General features: G+C 39.9%; 1 protein-coding gene across 2 annotated transcripts in view; it reads right to left on the reverse strand.

Moving 5' to 3' along the window:
* Positions 1–16,041, reverse strand: part of MTUS1 (microtubule associated scaffold protein 1) — a 109,786-nt gene that overhangs the window by 57,735 nt on the left and 36,010 nt on the right. The window contains exons 4-6 of one of the 2 annotated variants that reach the window (XM_081924366.1): positions 11,651–11,836; positions 4,032–4,166; positions 1,703–1,807 (exon numbers count right to left, since the gene is read on the reverse strand). In XM_081924366.1, the coding sequence (XP_081780492.1) occupies positions 1,703–1,807; positions 4,032–4,166; positions 11,651–11,836 (426 nt within the window). The remainder of the gene's footprint in view (positions 1–1,702; positions 1,808–4,031; positions 4,167–11,650; positions 11,837–16,041) is intronic. The other variant, XM_081924367.1, reaches the window with a different exon arrangement.

Here is a 16,041-nt window from a genome sequence, read left to right on the forward strand (position 1 = left end):
AGTCCTTAAGTGGACATTTGTAAAGAAACCGGAGGCTTTTCTCTTGGGCATGGTTGGCCAATTGGTACCAAAGAAGGATAGGACATTTTTTATGTACGCAACCACAGCAGCAAGAATCCTGTTGGCAAAGTATTGGAAGATGCAAGAACTACCTACTCTGGAAGAATGGCAATCGAAGGTGATGGAATATATGGGACTGGCAGAAATGACCGGCAGAATCCGTGACCAGAGGAAAGAGACAGTGGAAGAGGACTGGGGGAAATTTAAAATATATTTAAAAAACTATTGTAAAATTGTGGACTGATAAGATGCTAAGGGGTAAGAAACAAGGAATTACAGCTGTAAATCTTAAACTTTAAGAAAATTCAAAAGGGACTTGACTAAAGATTGATTGACGAGTTGCTCGAAAAAAAGGTAAAACAAGGATGTGGCGAAGGGAAGGCATGGGGAAGTCAATATCTGTTGTCTGTTTTGGATGTGTGTGTTTGTTTTGTATTGTCTTTAATATGTGTAAAAACTAATAAAAATATTTTTTTTTTTTTTAAAAAAGGATTGTACTCCAAATTGTTTCATTCTCCTGAGCAACTCCCTGCCAACATAGGATTTCATGTGCATGTTTGGAGGGAACCCATGCATGGGAAATTTGTAGGGTTGAGGCAAATAACTAACGGTTGGAGTTGCAGGCAGCTAACTATTGCCCGCACTACTCAAAGTAGTTTCTCCAGCTAGGAAGGAGCTGCCAGGCAACTGTTACATGTGCTTGTATGAAGCATATATATTTGGGCTTAAGTGGATTATCTTTAAACTCTTCAGGCTCCCTAGATTATTTTTTAAAGTACTTGGTCATACAGTGAGTGGATTTAAGAAGCAGGGATATGCTAAATCTTCCCAATTATACATTTTGCCTTGCTGAGAAGTGACATGGTATGTTATCGGCAAATGTGAATATGCAATTATCACTAGGAGGACAGGCTTTTCCAAACTGTAATACTGCATACTGTTTCACTGTTAGCATCATCATGTATTATTCCATGATTAAAGGCATAAGCCTTGATTTCTGCGCATTTTCTCTTTTCTCTCTATATAAGAAGAAATGCTCATTAAAAAAAAACAACCACCACCGCCACTATTCTGAGACTAGGTAACAAAATTAGGTTAATATATGCATGGCTCCTCGTGCTGCTATGCATCATTCTGAACTTCTTTTTTAAAAATCCTTCCCCGTTCTGAACAATTAACTTAAATGAATGAAAGTCAGCACTGTTTTTGCAGGTTTGTAATAGTTGTTTGGAAACCTGTTACTTTATCCACAACATTTATCTACAAATTTAGTTCCCTAGGTGGAACAAATAGCAAAATGGATACTGCCATCATAGAATACAACAATTCTTACACGCACCAATAAGCATTTCCACTCAGTGGAATAAGCATAAACTTAAGCTTTAAAGTAAATAGGGAAAAACACACAGGTACACTTGCCTTAGTCAACACCAGTGCTTAGATGCCCAGGGTTGAGCAAAATCTGCAAAATCCAAGACAAGTCATGTTTCCTAACACAGGTCTGATTGTATATTGTATAAGCACCATGCCAGTTAATTCATCCATGAGCCATTTGGATAGAAATGATGTTGGAGATAACACAGATGAACTTATAACCTTAACTAATATCACCACGCAAACAAAAATGGGACTAATACTTTACCCAGCTGCTGATTCCCTCTTGCATCTCTGGTTTTCCTTCCTGGAAGAAGTGCCCCAGAAGATTTTGGCAGACATTGGCTCACTGAGCTCAACTTGCTTTTCACTCCTTTAAAAAAAAGGAAAAAGACAGCCCCCACAAATAAATTAGACGTTGATATAATGAAAGTATCCAATGCATCTGTAAACTTTATACGAACCACCTGACACCTTAGAAAGCCACTCATCAGTGTAGACAATGCCGAGCTCGATGGATCAATGATTTGACTCAGTTTAAGGCAACTACCTGTGCTCCTAATGATATAAAAAATAAAAAAACTGCTGCCACACCATGTCAACCCCTTTCCCCCCATAAGGCCTAGAAGGACATAATGCACTGAGCTGGAGATGGGACAATGCCCAACATGGTGTCATTCTCATCATGCTTTCTATTCAACTAGAAAGGGTAACAGGGAGGAGTACACAGAGTAGCAATACCAGTCCCATTTCTCAGGATGCCTAGAAAGACTGTTTGGACAGTACTTCTCTCTCCACCCAACTTTAACGTGCAGCAAGTTCAGGAGAGCATGTTGGGTTTGCATGCTTATTCTCCACCACCATACACACACTATGTATGGTGTATCATCCAAACAGATTTTTCTCTCTCCCACACAAGACTGCAGCTAATTGTACTTTTAATTTATCAGCAGAAGGGACTACATTCTGCTAGGTTCCAGATCACACCTGGAACTATTCAAGGTTCTGTGACAATACTGCCGAATCGATCAAGTGTTTTCCACATAAAGAACATTCCATATGATTTACAGGAAAAGAAAAATCAATATTAGGGATTTCTTCTGCCTAGGGAGATTTTTGGTAGATGTGGTCAGTCCTTGTCTAAATTACCATGCTGGTCTTTGCCTGAACACTGCTTTCCAGCTTAGAAAAATCATTATGAAGACATTAGGCTGTCTCCCCCCCCCCCCTTGGTCATTTAAGCTGCAATAGTTTCAGGGTTCTCTTCCCCCACCCACAAAGATTATCACCTATTTTAATCTTGTGCTGGAAGAGATCACTGGAAGAGATCACATGGCAGTCATTTAATTAGCCCCTGACCTTTTCCCTTCCACTGATTTCAGCTGCCTAGCGTGACCTGTAAGAATTCTTGGCTGGGACTATGCACGTCTATGGTTTGTACAGAAACTAGCATGCTGCTGGTATTTAAACAAGCAGACGTACTCCTCAGCTACAGTTAGACAATCATCCATCAACGTTCCAGCATGTGCTTCATTGCTGGCAATTTGGTAGCTTCCTCATCTCATATTGCTTACTGAAGGAAAACATATGCCTGGTTTTTAAAATTAAAATATCCCATCTTTCCTATTTTTAAGCTTGCAAGAGTCATAAATCTCAGAACTAATACGTAGGGCTTGTCATGTAAGGCACTGATCTCCTCCTGCCCCTCCTGAGCAAGGCTAGAATGGATTTGCCACTAAAGCCTTCAGAGCCATAATATATATATTTAAAACTATCTGGCAGGGAGATGGGAGATCCCAGTGACAATTTACACCTGAGATAACTATCTTCCTCTGATCCCAGAGTGACGCCAAACCTCTACCTGTCAAAATATCTGGGTTCTGCTTCACTGGAAACTGCCTGACCAACGGCGAGTCTTTGTCCCTGCCCTCACATCAGGGTCCGTCCCCTTCCTAATGTAGGGGTCCAGGAAATATATAGGTAAGACTAGATGAGCCTTGTGGTCCCTTACAACTCTACAATTCTACATTTATCTATCACTGACCATTGTAGAGCCTGCAACCACACTCCTAAGTAGACTGAGAACACTTATGCTATCATCAAACAAATAGCTTGGAATCAGTCAAATTTTTAGCCACAGAGCTCTGATTGTTTTTCAGTATTCTGTTTTGACCCTTTGTGTCCTTCCCTTCCTCCTATTTTATATAAAACTGGGTAATTTTGATTTCTGGGTTTGAAGTGTATGGTGGCCAAGCTCAGTAATTCTTGTAAATTCCCAAATGCCAAGATCATTTTGGTCCATGCTACTGCAGCTTAGGATCAGGGTTGTTAAAGATCAGGTGTTCTCTGGGAGAGGCAAGGGGCTGTGGGCTCTATTTACACTCTGAGCAAATTTTAAGGGAACAGGCCGGCCAATGCAGGGCGCATTGTTCCAAGGGCCTGGGATCTAAGATTTAATCGAGCCCCATCACCCCTGCCAGATTTATTCCTGTCTGGGGAAGACAAAGGCTAGGAGTTCATAAGGATGCAGTGGCAGTAAGGACATAGGGGCTGCTTGAATAAAAGTGAATAAAAGTGAAGCTTAAGGGATGAGATACCTTTTGGGGTGCTTTTCAGGGAAAGCACTCTCGGCCTAGGAATGGGCTTTAGAAAGATGGATTCAGCTGTGCCATTCTGACAAGACGATTTCGAAGGCCACTCTCCATTTCTGATTATGATTGTGGCACTTGTAGCTATAAAGGAAAAATGCAAGCCATAAAGAAGTTAAGTTTAAGTACCACATACCAAGAAAATACATGCCAAATATTCAACACTTGAAACTCTTTTGCTATCAGAGAAGTCTTGATGTTATAGTGCAGCAGCAAACACAGCAAGACTTGTGGCAGCTTGAAGACTAACAAATTTATTATGGAATACACTTTCAGATGTATCAAGTTTTATCCTCTGTTGTTAGAAATATATCTGTACATGGAGAGTCAACAGGCACATTAAACTCTGGTATTCCTTACAGTGTTAAGAGAGACTTAGCATCAGGTGCCACAAAGTTTGAAAGTGGAACCCCATCTATCATTGCTGATGGGCTGCTCATACCTAGACCTAGGGACACAAATGAACAACTACAAAACCATTGTGTAAATAATTGCAATGTAACATGCATATGCTCCATTTGTGTACATAGATTTAGTCAATCCACCAGTCTCCAACACACAAACACTTACTTGTAGGGAGGCATCCTTCATACAAAGATGCATATCTGGTTTAACAATGCCATAGTGTATTTTCTAACTTTAGGTGGCCATTGTAAGAGGACTGAGACAAGCTACCACGTTTTCATTACAGTACACTCCCAGAAGGAGTTCCAAAATTATTCTTCCTACAGATCTATTTTCCTCCCTCTAAATTATTGTTCCTTTATAATTTCCCTGTTACTCTACACAATGGGCCTGCTTCCCTGGACTGTTCATTTATTTGGCACTATAGCTGTATATAATTACATTATTCTTACCACTATTATTATTAGCTTATATAGCCAGTTTCTTAATCTCAGAGACTGCCCAATATTTAGTGTATCCCTTCTGCATCCTTATTCATACCACTCTCCATATAACGTCCTCATGAAACAAGGCAGTTTTTTAACAAAGTTTTTCCTGTTGGGAAATTCCTATTTTTAAACAAAGTGAGCCACTGTTGTCTGTGCTCTGAGCACCCGTAAGGATTGGAGAGGAGGAAGCTGGAGGAAACACACCAACTCCAGATGTCTACCACTAGTCATTTCAGGGGGGAAACTTTTGATTTTTGCTTCATATGAAAATAGCACTCACTTTCTGAGACGCTTCTTCACTCCTCTCTAACATACTGCAAAAAAGTATCTCCCACTGGGGCTTTGCTTGCAAATAGCAAAGCCAATGGCATGCTGCCCATTAACCAAAAATGAAGGATTAAAAAAATCCCGGAACAATACTGCTCGCAGCTCATACCTGCTGTATACAGCACATGATCACAAGGAAATAAAACATGTATGTATCTTATAAAATGTGCCCTAGCCTGCAAAAAGCTTCTGCCACAATAAAGGCATGTGTACATACAACATTCCTGATCTCTTAAGTCATGGGAGATCACAACCCCTTTCTTCCCCTGTGCATAACTCCAGCCTGCTCACGTTCCTTCCGACTGGATCATGATTTACACCAGTATCGAAACCCTACTTGATAGGGTTGGCAGGAGATGTGTAGCCACATTTGCAGGAGCAGCCAAATCCCAGTCCCCTTACTGCAGGTATTTGAAAACTACAGCAATCCAGTTATGTTGAAGACTTCTACATTGTTCATTCTTTAGTCCGAATCTCTATTTAAAAGCCTGCTCACTTTATTTTAAGATTGTGCCCTTATTTTGCACCAACGCAATTCACCTTGGTGGAAAGGGAAAGCAACACCAAGAAACGGGAAAGGGAATTTTGTTCTGCTGGATTTAGGAAGGAAAAACAACAACCGTCAAGCAGACAGCCATGAAAGCCTCCATATGGATACTCAGACACCACATGCTTGAAACACAAAAACAGCACCTGTAAAGAAGGAAGCGTCAGTGTACTGTCTGGACTTCTTTTTCTCTATGGTCACAGTAAGATCCTAGAACTATGTTCCTATTGTTCACTGTGAATGTTGTATGTTTAGTGTTTCTGTGTTTTTTAACACAAGGATGGACATTATACAGAATGTGGGACAATAATGGAAACTGCTCATTTGGGCAGCATATGGGATTTTGGTGAAAATCATTTGACAATAATTCTTAAAGAATTCATGAAAGCGCTGGCATGCAACTTTCCATAGCTAAGAGCCACTCATTTCTGAAGAATCTGGTAGATTTAAAAAAAATCCACATACTTCTAATCAGTGCTTTTTTCTTTAAAAAAAAAAGTTTAACGGTACTCTCATTTTCCTACTCATATTGAACTACTGCCCCTCAATGAGGCCAAACTTAGATTCACAAAATGTTTAGGGGTATGCGTCCCCCCCCCCAGAAAAAAACACTGCTTTTTGACATTTTGACATCCACTATGTTCATTTTGAACGAACTAAGAGATACTTCACAAATTACGGAAAAGAACTGGTCCCCAAGTTTCTACAACTGGCCAGGCATATCCATGCTATAATTTCTGAAGGACATTCACATGTCAAGCAATGCATATCAACCACTCAACTATTCCAGACCCCAGGGTCATGTTTACCGTGATGGGTAAAACTCCTTTGAATGTTACAGAAAACATATGGTCAGACAATAACAAGCATCTATTAAATGAAGCAGAAAGTGACTCTAGTATTTAAATTATTTACAGTCCTCCAAACACTCTTTCTTTGTTGTGGCACTTGGTGATATATTACAGGGTCAGCAAACTTTTTCAGCATGGGGCCAGTCCACTGTCCCTCAGACCTTGTGGGGGGCTGGACTATATTTTGGGGGGGGAAATGAATGAATTCCTATGCCCCACAAATAACCCAGAAATGCATTTTACATAAAGGACACATTCCACTCATGTAAAAACACGCTGATTCCCGGACCATCCGCGGGCCAGATTTAGAAGGTGATTGGGCTGGATCCGGCCCCCGGGCCTTAGTCTGCCTACCCATGGTTGTGTTGCTACAAAAACATTTAGGCTATTCTATCATTACAACTTGTTAGCTTCGGTTGTTGAATTTATGTATTGCTTCCCACCTAAAGTGCTTTACAGCCAAGAAAAACCCCCTACAATAAATAAAAATCACAGCAGCTTATTTTTGTTTCAAAAAAAGCTTTAACTGTATAACTATATAATTGGTGCTGCCCAAATGCCTGGGTAAACAAAACACCTTTGCTTGGCACCCAAATGATGCCAAGGCATCAAATAGACCTCTTAAGGAGAGCATTTCATAAATGGAGAGACTGCCACATAAAATGCACTTTCTTTCATTTCTACCCTCCTGACCTCCTTCAGAGGAGGCGCATAGGGATGGAACTCTAACGATCTCATGGTATTGATAGATACATATGGAAAAAGACAGCATGGCACTTGGTTTCTTCAAGATGGCACAGTTCCAACATTAAAAAAAAACCACAAAATATAACACTTTTTAAAAACACCACCCTGCACAGCTGACTTAAAATCATATTACAAATGTGTTTACTCAGATTAGATTAGTACAACACAAGTCTGTCAAATAAGGCAACGGGCTTTCACAACTTACTCTCCTTCCCATGGCGCTCACTCACAAAACCTTCAATGCACATTAATGTTTTTTTGGGGGGTTGTTTTTTTTTTAGAAGGCCCATTTAATTAAATTTAGAATATGTGTTTGCTGGCAACGCAGATCTGATGTTTCAAGTCTGCAAGACCTGCTGCATGTCAGAACTCATAATGATGAAAGAGTGGTCTACTGACCTAGTTTAGTGATAGCAATGCACTGGGTCTTTGTAAGGAATCTTGTTACCGTAAAAGTGTTTAAAGACACTGTTCAAAGGGAATTAGCACAGTGTAATATAAACTAATATGCCTGAATGAAATGTGCAATCAAATCATTTTCAAATGTCCTCTGTAGTGATATAGCCTATGCCAGGATGGTAATAACCAATTAATAGCATGTAGGCTGCTGACTTAACTTATTTTTCAGGAGTATATCATTTACTGTACCTTCTCAGTGGCCAGGAAATATAGCAAGAAAAATGGACCAGATTTTCATCTTCCACGTGTATCCTGATACCCGAGATGGACAGATCAGCCTGTTCAAGACAGAAGCTGGCTAAATGAACCCTACATCCTGTTAATTTTCATGCTTAACCTTTCCATACTGTTGCATCACTAAACAAATAAGAAAAAATATTCCAGTACATATGTGAGAAATTGACTACCTTAAGCTAAGGCCAAACTTGCTGAGTTGTTTGGAGGCAAAACCTGTATATGCCAGGCTTATTAGAATTTTAGATAATCCAGCAAAATAATAAATTTGCTGTGCAAATGCCAACATTCATTTTTGTAAGAATTCCAAGCCCAGTGGTCATTCTCAGTCTTGTTAATGAAGACATAGTTTACTCTATTTGTTGAGAATACAACTGTTCCACTGCAAGGAGGAAAACACACTTTATAAGCTTGCCAATAGTTAATGTAATCTAGCTTCAGCTAGTAAGATCTAGGTTAGATTACTGCAATGCATTATATGTGGGGCTGCCTTTGAAGACAATTTGGAAGCTGCAGCTAAGACAAATTCAGAGAGTAGGTTACTAACTGGGACCAGAAAATCTGAGCCTACACACTACTTCTGGCACTTCTGTACTGGCTAACGGTTAGGTTTCCAGGCTCAATTCAAAGTACATCTTAGGACCTCAAAGACTACCTCTCCCCCACATGAACCAGCCCAGACCCTACAGCCTTCATCAGAGGCCCTTTTCTGTGTGCCACATCCAAGAGAGGTGCAGAGGGTAGAGATATGAGAACAAGCTTCTTCAGTAGTGGTTCCCAGTCTATGGAATGCTCTCCACCCCCATTGTTCAGCCCGGACACTGAGGCCCAGTTCCGAGGGCCTTCTGGCAGTTCCTTCACTGCAAGGTTACAGAGAACCAGGCAGAGGGACTTCTTGGTAGTGGTGCCCACCCGTGGAACGCCCTCCCATCAGATGTCAACGAAACAATTATCTGACTTTTAGAAGACATCTGAAGGCAGCCCTGTTTAGGGAAGTTTTTAATGTTTCATGTTTTATTGTGTTTTTAATATTCTGTTGCAAAATGGGTGGGGTAGAAATACTGTATTATTATTATCATCAACCCACACTTTGGGGGCATGTGGAGAGGGAGGAGGACTAGTCCTTACTGTATTCTTGGATGGTACATAGTTTAAATTTGGTTTTTAATTGATTTTATTCATTTATATTTTATTTTGTTCAAGTCACTTCAGCAGACCCCCCCCCCCGCCTAAAGTGGCTATTAATGAAAATAATAATGCTGTTCTGGTACAAGTCATTCATAAGGCAGCCTTTTTCTTTCTTCCTCATCTCATTGCCCTCTCCAGCATATCTGAAACACCATCTCTGACTATAGCGTAAGAACAGTTCTATTGAAAACTCTGCATAAACTCAGTTTCAACCATTGCTGAAGGGAAGGCAGTTTCCTTAAAACCGGTGGCGGCTGGTGGGCAGGGGTTGGGGGGGGGGGTAAGATAAATAAAAACAGCCCAATCTCAAAACACACACACACACACACACACACACACTGCAGAAACTACATTGAGAGAGAGAGAGAGAGAGAGAGAGAGAGAGAGAGAGAGAGAGAGAGAGAGAGAGAGAGAGAGAATGAGAATGAATGGCATAAAGCATTGGGGCACACAAAGCAGCAGAATTGTTACTTTCCACTTGCTTTAAGAAAAAGGTCGTTTTACAGATATGCACTGTTGTTTTCTTAAATACCAACTGCTTTACTGAACAAGCATCTTACTTTGACCTTAGAATGCTCCAAAAATGTATCAGTGTAAGATTGTATGGTGTCTCCCATGGGCTGTTGATGTGTCTGATTCCAAACTGTGCTCAGAAAAGTCATACATTCACACACACACAAACACACACATTTGGGAAGGAGTGGGTGTGAAATTAAGTCTGAAATAAAAAGGGGGGGAGAAAAAGGATGCAATATCCAAACAATAAAGCTCTACAGTTGGAAATGCATTCGGCTAAAATATCCCCCAGATTTGATTACGGCTCTAGACGGCAGGTCAGGCTTACATTTGTTAGACAGAAACCGAACATATTCATCCTCCTCCCCCTCTCCCTAAATCACAATTTTAAAAAGCAATGCAGAATTAACACATGCAGAATTAACACATTCATTTTATTCAATAAGTCAACACATTCTGCCCCTGAATATACACACACATATATATATATTTTTAAAAAGGATGATCACCTACTTCTTCTCCCAGTAAATGTGGCTAACAAAGGGATTATACAAAAGCTGTAAGATCCCACTACCAGCAAGGTCAATAAGGTAATATCGCAGTGGCTCCTTGAATCTGCCGGTGGCATTAGGGTAGAATTGGTGAAAATATGAGGAGAAAAGTCAGTTTCTGTGCAACTGCGAAGTCCTCCTGGTATAGTCATTTAAAATGATCAAAGCAAGCTCAAAGCCCGAAAGACTGCAGCCATGTTCAACCCTCTCTCGTATTCCCCACGCTTGCTCTTAGTGAATTAGAGTGGAAAAAAATTGTAAGCTTCAAGGCAGGAGACAAAACAGATTAAGCCAACTAGCCATCAAGCTAAGAAAGAGTCGTCAATTAATCTGAAAAGGAGACCACCACATTTCTTTGTTATGAAGCAAAAAGACCTCCCCTTTGTTACGAGCAGAGTACAAGAAAAAACGGAACAGAGCAGCATTTACAACCTCCTTAGGTGAGTCAGGCACCGTAGTAAACTGTGCAGCCAAAAAAAAAAAACCCCAACATGGCTGTCTGTTCAGAGCCAATCTGTTTGTAGGAGAGATGAATGCTGCAAAATTTAAATGTTTTTTAAAAGACAATAGTACACAGGGAATGTTTGTTTTAAAGGAAAGAGGAAGTAAAGGGAAATGCAATAAACCTTTAAAAAAAAAAGCTATGCTGCAGTTTGCCTCCTCAGCTCAACAAGGTTTTAGCATAATATCTCTCCTCTCCACATAGAAGATTTGAGCGGCTTCAATATGTAGCACCATTGCTACATTCCTCCCCCCCCCCCAAAAAAAATCCCTACAGTTTAAGTCAGTATCAAAGCAGGCAACAGTTAAACTTTGTCAGGGGGCTGTTTAGTATTAATTCCTTAATGGTACTTAAACGGCGTGCTTGTAAAAATTGGTCTAAGCTCGTAAGCAGCAACTTATTTGAAAGCCTAAGAAAACGAAGGCACCTGCTGTAAAATCAGAAAGGAACAATGTTGTACATAAAGACCGCGTACTACAATGAAAGCTAGTCTTAAACCACAAGTTATTTCCATCGCCATTGGTGGATTGTGTTGCCTGCTCAGTGACATAGGTACACATTTGCAAACATCAGGGGGTCCAACAACATGAGCATTTTTCCAGTTATTGTTTTCTACCTGTTGTTTAGGATAACATTGCAAGGATGAGGACAGGCACAACACCATCAGTGCCATAAGGACAGACTTAAGCCGTTTAGGGTTTTGTTCATTTTTTTTTTTTTAAAAAGATATGGATTAACAAAAAAATGACTTACAATTATTGCTGCGTGTACTTTGGTCACTCTGAGTGCTACTGACAGAGGAAATGCTAGGTGTTCTCCGTATTCCTTGTCCTTTGACAGGCACTTTTGATTTGGGACTCGGCTTAGCAGAACTGGTCCAAGATCCTGGCAAGGCTTTCACAGATGCAAGCCTCCCCTTGGGAGAACACGTTTCTGTTCCTGCCAGCATAAAAAGGGAGTGAGTTACTAACAAAGATTACAAAAGTAGTAATCTCTAAAACAGTTTTTTAAAAATAAAATAAAAAGCATTGCTTTTGTCTCATTAAGGCATTAGTAAGCTGGGGAGATCTACATACGTAAGAATACATATCGTGATGTGGCAGAAGCTAAAAATCATGACAGCTAACAGGTGTGATTCTGGAGAGCTGTTTGTGTTAAAATGTCTCAAAATAAGGATGTACAATGTAGGCAAATATCAGCATCTATCACATTGTTTCCTGTTCTTTCCGCAAGAAGCTCGGAGTGGCATACCTAGGCGGTCTCATTTTATCTTACAAATACCCCGCAATATAAGGTAGAAGATCATGAACTTAAATGACTCTATGAGGGTCTGAATGTAGTCTCCCCAGCCAGTATTTTCTAAAAGGCATTTTCAGCACAACTCCTGTAACTCAAGCCTCCACACCATTCTGGCTGGGTTTGGAACCCACAACCCAACCCGCACACACCTTTCTTGAATGCACCACCAGTTTCTTAAATGCACCACCAGTTATTGATCATTTCTGAGAAACAGTCCTAAGGACCAGAAGTGGGCTTGGAGATATTTGCAAAAGTGTAGGTTTTAACCCGTTCTGGGGGGTAGGTGTGCAGATTCAAGAGCTCTGTGCCAACTCTATGAGACTTCAGGGAGTTTAGAGGTTGGCAAGAAGCACTGCTGCTCACTGGAGGGGAATTGTTAGAAATGATGGCATTTCATGCCCTGAAAGTCTCCTGCAAAATCATCAGCTGCCCAATTCCATTTTTAAGTCAGCCGGTTAAAAGATTAGTTCTGTTTGAGAGACAGAATCTCAAAAGCACAAATTTGGCAAAGGCGATTAAGACACACACACACAAAAATACAGTTACAGATAGGTAGCCGTGTTGGTCTGCCATAGTCAAAACAAAACAAAATCCTTCCAGTAGCACCTTAAAGACCAACTAAGTTAGTTCTTGGTATGAGCTTTCGTGTGCATGCACACTTCTTCAGATACACTGAAACAGAAGTTTCCAGACCCTTCTATATAGTGAGAAGGTGGGGAGGGGTATTACTCAGAAGGGTGGTGGGAATGGGTGATTGGCAGATAGCTGTGATGAGCCTGTTGACGACTCTTAACGACTGCAATAGGTCTTACAGGAAAAAATACAAATACAAATATAAATATACAAATACACAAATACAAAACACAATGCCGCCAAATCTCAACACCAGATGGCACTGTAAGATAGCATAGGAACCCTAATAGCTTTTGCAGTTTTACTTACCACTTGAATTTGTTTTTATTTATACTTTTCATTTTACAACCAACACCAAACATAGATTCAAATTATTCCACACATCATATTTTGACTTCCCTCCCACCGCTTTCTGTGGTTTCCTATATCTATACTTTTTACTGCATTTCCAAGTTAACCTTATTTATTATTTATCCCAGATAATCAATATATGTTTTATGTCACTGCACATTTTCACTTTAATCCTGCTAACGTCTGAATTTTTTATTTTTTTTTGTAAATATTCAACAAACAGTTTCCATTCTATATTAACAAGTTTATCATCTTTGTTTCTTATTCTTCCGGTAAGTTTCACCATTTCTGAGTATTCTAAATAGCTTCTGTTGCCATTCTTCTTTGGTGAGAACATTTTCTTCTTTCCATCTTTGGGCAAAAGTCACTTGAGTGGCAGTGGTCACATACATAAATATATTTTGATATTGCTTAGGAAACTCTAGTCCAATAATTCCCAAAAGAAAAGCCTCTACCACTTGAATTTTGTTAACTAGCTGTTTTAACGTAAACAACTTGAACAGATCAAGTAAAAAAGGAGTTACTAGACACGACGGGACTCTTAATTGAGAAAAAGGTCAAATACCTAGGAGCGTAATTTACACCCAAAAATATAAATATATTTAAGGACAATTATATTTAAATATGGACAGGAATTAAGAGAAATTTGGAAGTTTGTGGGAGTATGAACCTCTCATTGTTGGGAAGAATATCAGTTATTAAGATGGGTGTGCTATCAAAAATGCTGTTTTTATTTTGAACAGATTCATTGAACAGAATGCTTCAAGGAGTGGCAAAGAGACATTACGAGATTTGTCTGGCAGGGGGGAAAACCAAGAATAAAATATGTTACTAGTGGATCTCAAAAAAAAAAAAAGACCAAAAAAAACCACGGGGGGGGGGGGGAGTCCAGACAGCTATTTCATTGTTTTTTCTCCCTACATTCTAAACTGACTTTATCCAAGTAAACCATCATCAAATGAGTGGACAGTGAACCCTGCTGTTGGAAAAATAGAAAGCACAACTAGCATGCATGACTAAAAAAGGACACTACATCAACTGTAATACAGTGGTACCTCGACTTAAGTACTTAATTTATTCCGGAGGTCTGTTCTTAATCTGAAACTGTTCTTAACCTGAAGCACCACTTTAGCTAATGGGGTCTCCCGCGCCACCAAAGAACAGTTTCTGTTCTCATCCTGAAACAAAGTTCTTAACCTGAGGTAATATTTCTGGGTTAGTGGAGTCTGTAACCTGAAGCGTATGTAACCCGACTTACCACTGTATAGCATTGGTGTAGAAGCCCCCAAAAGAGGGTGGGTTTTAATCCCCTCCCTCCTACCACCAGTTTCCTCAAAAATCCACTCTAAGATGCTATGTGCTTCAGGAACAAAGTTATTATGGATGCATATAACAAGAATAATAGCACTTTTAAAAATAAGAAGATTATATGGATTTGTTTTACCAATGCTGCATCTAAAAAAACCCAAAAAACCATACACACATGATGGATGTCCTGGAAGCTGACGGAAAATGGAACCACACAAGTATCAGCAAACATGACTGGTAGGAATTGTATATCAGAAACAGGTGCATGACCAATTTTAAATGCATTTATTTTGGACAAGCTTCATCCTAATACTAATTAAAATAAGGGTCCTGTTTCTAGTCTATTGATGCATCAGACCATGGGGATAGGGTAGAAACTCACTGTATGAGCACCCTTATTCAGAGATCTTATTCTCTCTGGATTCAAGCCCTGGCAAAAAATAGTTATGGGTGAAGAAAAAAAAACAACCCCCCCCCCAAATCGCCTAGATTAAACTCTAATGGTTTACATGGGCTATTTTGATTGTTGTTACCATTTTTTAAAAATCTTGGCAGCCACTGGACTTTCAGCCCCTCATCATGCAAACAGGCATCACAATATCCTTTGGCAAGGAATAGAGAAAGATTGATGAGCCTTCTTAACTTCTGAGCTTATCAAATGCTTCCAAACATTTGACATCTGGATGAAGTGGATTAGTCATTAGGTTTGATGGGGGAAATTTCCCTGTGTTCATCCCATTTTAGAGTTTTTTCTTGCTGGTGGCAATGCAATAGATTCAGTTTCCAGATAAGAAACACCAAGGTGTGCAATAGATCAACCGAAGCTTTCTCTGTCCAAATCTTGCACGGAGGATATGAAATTGATGTTTGAGAAATGCAATACTTACACTATTTCAGCACCTTAGTCAGGGCAGAACATTTTAGGCTTATTAAATCATAATTTATTTCCTCCTGCAATACAGTCCACCGCAATCAGGCTTACTTCATTGTTTACGATGCTGATAGCTAACTTTACTTTCTCAAAAATGCTGGTGAGAACCTAAGCCATCCTTTGGACAATAATGAGAAATGATATACAGATGCACTTAGGTGACTTATAGTGTTGCATCCTAGGATGTGATCTGCTAAGGGCTTTGCAAAGATTTTTAATTTGCTCTTTTGCTTCTACTAAAGTCAGCATTTTGAATATAACTAATATACAGTGGTACCTCAGGTTACATACACTTCAGGTTACAGACTCCGCTAACCCAGAAATAGGTTAAGAACTCGTGCTCCGGCGGCGCGGCGGCGGCAGGAGACCCCATTAGCTAAAGTGGTGCTTCAGGTTAAGTACGGACCTCCAGAACGAATAAAGTACTTAACCTGAGGTACCACTGTATTTGGTGACAGTAAATATACAACTGGACTAGACAAATACTAATTGAGACCTAGTCTAGACATGCAATGGCATGCATCTCCTCCTACTTTTTTCCAAGCCAAAAGCAACCTTGGAAGGCTTTGAATTTCAGAAGAGGAATGTGGAGGGAGGACCACTTATTTTCCCCCAGCTGATT

This window comes from Podarcis melisellensis (genome assembly GCF_964234715.1).
Source record: "Podarcis melisellensis genome assembly, chromosome: 9".
NCBI classification, from domain to species: domain Eukaryota; kingdom Metazoa; phylum Chordata; class Lepidosauria; order Squamata; family Lacertidae; genus Podarcis; species Podarcis melisellensis.